The sequence below is a fragment of the Centrocercus urophasianus genome, unplaced genomic scaffold (genome assembly GCF_019232065.1).
Source record: "Centrocercus urophasianus isolate 14NV4802_14NV808 unplaced genomic scaffold, USGS_Curo_1.0 seq_58, whole genome shotgun sequence".
Lineage (NCBI taxonomy): Eukaryota > Metazoa > Chordata > Aves > Galliformes > Phasianidae > Centrocercus > Centrocercus urophasianus.
The window spans coordinates 223515-225691 of NW_024885177.1; the positions used below are offsets into that span (position 1 = coordinate 223515).

A 2177-nucleotide genomic window follows, 5' to 3' on the forward strand; every position below is an offset into this window, starting at 1 on the left:
TTTTATTTTATTTTATTTTATTTTATTTTATTTTATTTTATTTTATTTTATTTTATTTTTTATCACAGGGATACATTGCAACAAGGCTGTTTGCACGACATGCTTGTTTCATCATGAAAATTGATAGAGCTTCCATCCCTGAGCTGCAAGAGCTTGGACGCCAGGCTTTTGAGAGACAGGTAATTTTGTAGAAAAATTCATTCTGTATACAAAAAAAAAGTCTACTGTGTGCAAGCTACACGGCTCTAAGAAGACCTGCTGTTCTTAGGAATGCCTACTAGTGGTTAGCCATGATGGAACAGATCTGACAAAATAGAACTTCAAGGAAATATCACACAGAACATGTCAATATTTTGGGTTTGACATCATTTGAAATAGTTTCATTTGCAGAACAGAATTCAGAAATCAATTTACTTTGACTGAACTGTGATTTTTCTGGCACAACTTACGACAGTCCAACAGTAGCACATTTGCTATTGCACTTCTTATGGCACCCTTATGGACTGGGAGGATTAATGTATTTGGAAACTGCTTGACTATGCAGTCAATTAACAATTTATTAAGTATCAATACAACTCAGCTTACCTGTATTGATAGAAATAGTATCTAGTGAAATTTGTTTCTGAACAGGTTGGAAAAAATATTTTAAAAATGTATTCCTTAGCTAAAGCTTTGTATGAGACAAAGATATTAGATTTAGGGATTTTTCTCAAAGGGTACCTCAGACACGTGAAACCAAAGTTAGGCTACTAATGACATCTACTATTTTCTCCTTAGACTATGAGGAAAATTTATTCTCCACGAGTTATGTGGGTACAGTTTCAACCCGGTGATGCCATGTTTGGGAGCATCAGAGAGTGGCTTCGCTATGGTAAACCCATTGAGCAACTCTGCAAGGGTCTACCTCTCTACAAGCTTACAAGGAGTGAACGTAAGTAGGAAAAAGAAAACATTTTTTTCCTTTAAAACTAAGCTCATATGGCAACTTTGAGAGGCAGGGACATATTGTCCCATTTTGGAGAGGGGGAGTAAACTGCCTGGCAAAATTGAAAGAGTAAGGCTCCAGGATGCTTTGGAAAATCTATTAAAGCATGTTTTGCCATCATTTGGCATCTGAATATCTAGTACAGCTGTTCCAAAGTGGTTTGTCTAGTGTCACAGAGGACTCAGTTGTATCCAATGGTATGTATGGTGGTCCCACAGTGATACCTGCTGAATACTGTGACTGGAAATGAGGAGCCGAAAGATGATTTAAAGCCATAAAAATGGCTTAAATTCCTTTCTTTGTGTTACACCATAAAAATTTTCTATAGTATTCACTGAGACTTGAACAATGACTAGGGATTGTGTTTATGTGTTTAACAGACTCTTCCTTGGTGGACACAGGAATCTCGTCACTGAAAATATTTTCATTTTTTTGTTTTTGTTTTAGCACTGACTAATTCCAACGGCTGTGCCAGTGCAGGAATTCCATCCATTTTGGGCTTTAACATCTGTGAGAAACTCAGAGAGAACTACTGATCTGGACAGTCCTTCTGCTTGGAAGTGGCTCATTTCTCTATGTGCTTCTCTGATGGTACACATGTTCTTAAAATGGAAGAAAACAAAATCAATTTACCTGTCCTGAGCTTTGAAAGCAACAAACATATGCTCTACAAATAAAGATAATGTAGTAATTCAAATGCTTTGTCTTCTTTCTTCATTTGAAAGTGGAACAGAACTAGGACTTCCTAGAGATTTTCCTCCAGAAAAGATGTGTTTTGCTTTGGTGCATTTGTACACTTAGGCTGTGACATGACATAGGCAGTGGGTCATGCTAATGGAGAAAAAGAATGGGTTTTCCATTGAAGATCTTTCCATTGACACCAGCACCCATGGTCTTCAGGGACTGACTCATATATGTTTGCTAGTGGGAAGGAGAGAGGGACTGAGGAAACAAGAAAATGAATGGATAGAAAAAGGGAGGGAGTAAATATTTGTGATGTTCTTGGCTGATGCACAGGAGGCACAAAAGCTTCAAAGCACTCTTTGATAGCACTGCTTATCAAGAGTGTTCATATGGGTCTTGACCTTCAAAACTTTTCTCGGTGTTGCAAGTTTCTGAGAAAATATTCTTTAAAAACAAAGGCCTTAAAAAACTAAATTGGAAGCCATAATCTTCTTTCCATGTGACAACC

At 37.3% G+C, this 2177-nt stretch overlaps 1 protein-coding gene across 1 annotated transcript in view; it reads left to right on the forward strand.

Annotated features, from left to right (window-relative positions):
• GKN2 (gastrokine 2) overlaps positions 1-1682 on the forward strand; it is a 3496-nt gene extending 1814 nt beyond the window's left edge. Inside the window, exons 4-6 of the mRNA XM_042836201.1 lie at positions 69-179; positions 778-931; positions 1433-1682. Coding sequence (XP_042692135.1) covers positions 69-179; positions 778-931; positions 1433-1521 — 354 coding nt within the window. The 3' untranslated portion in view covers positions 1522-1682. The remainder of the gene's footprint in view (positions 1-68; positions 180-777; positions 932-1432) is intronic.
• Positions 1683-2177: the final 495 nt, after the last annotated feature.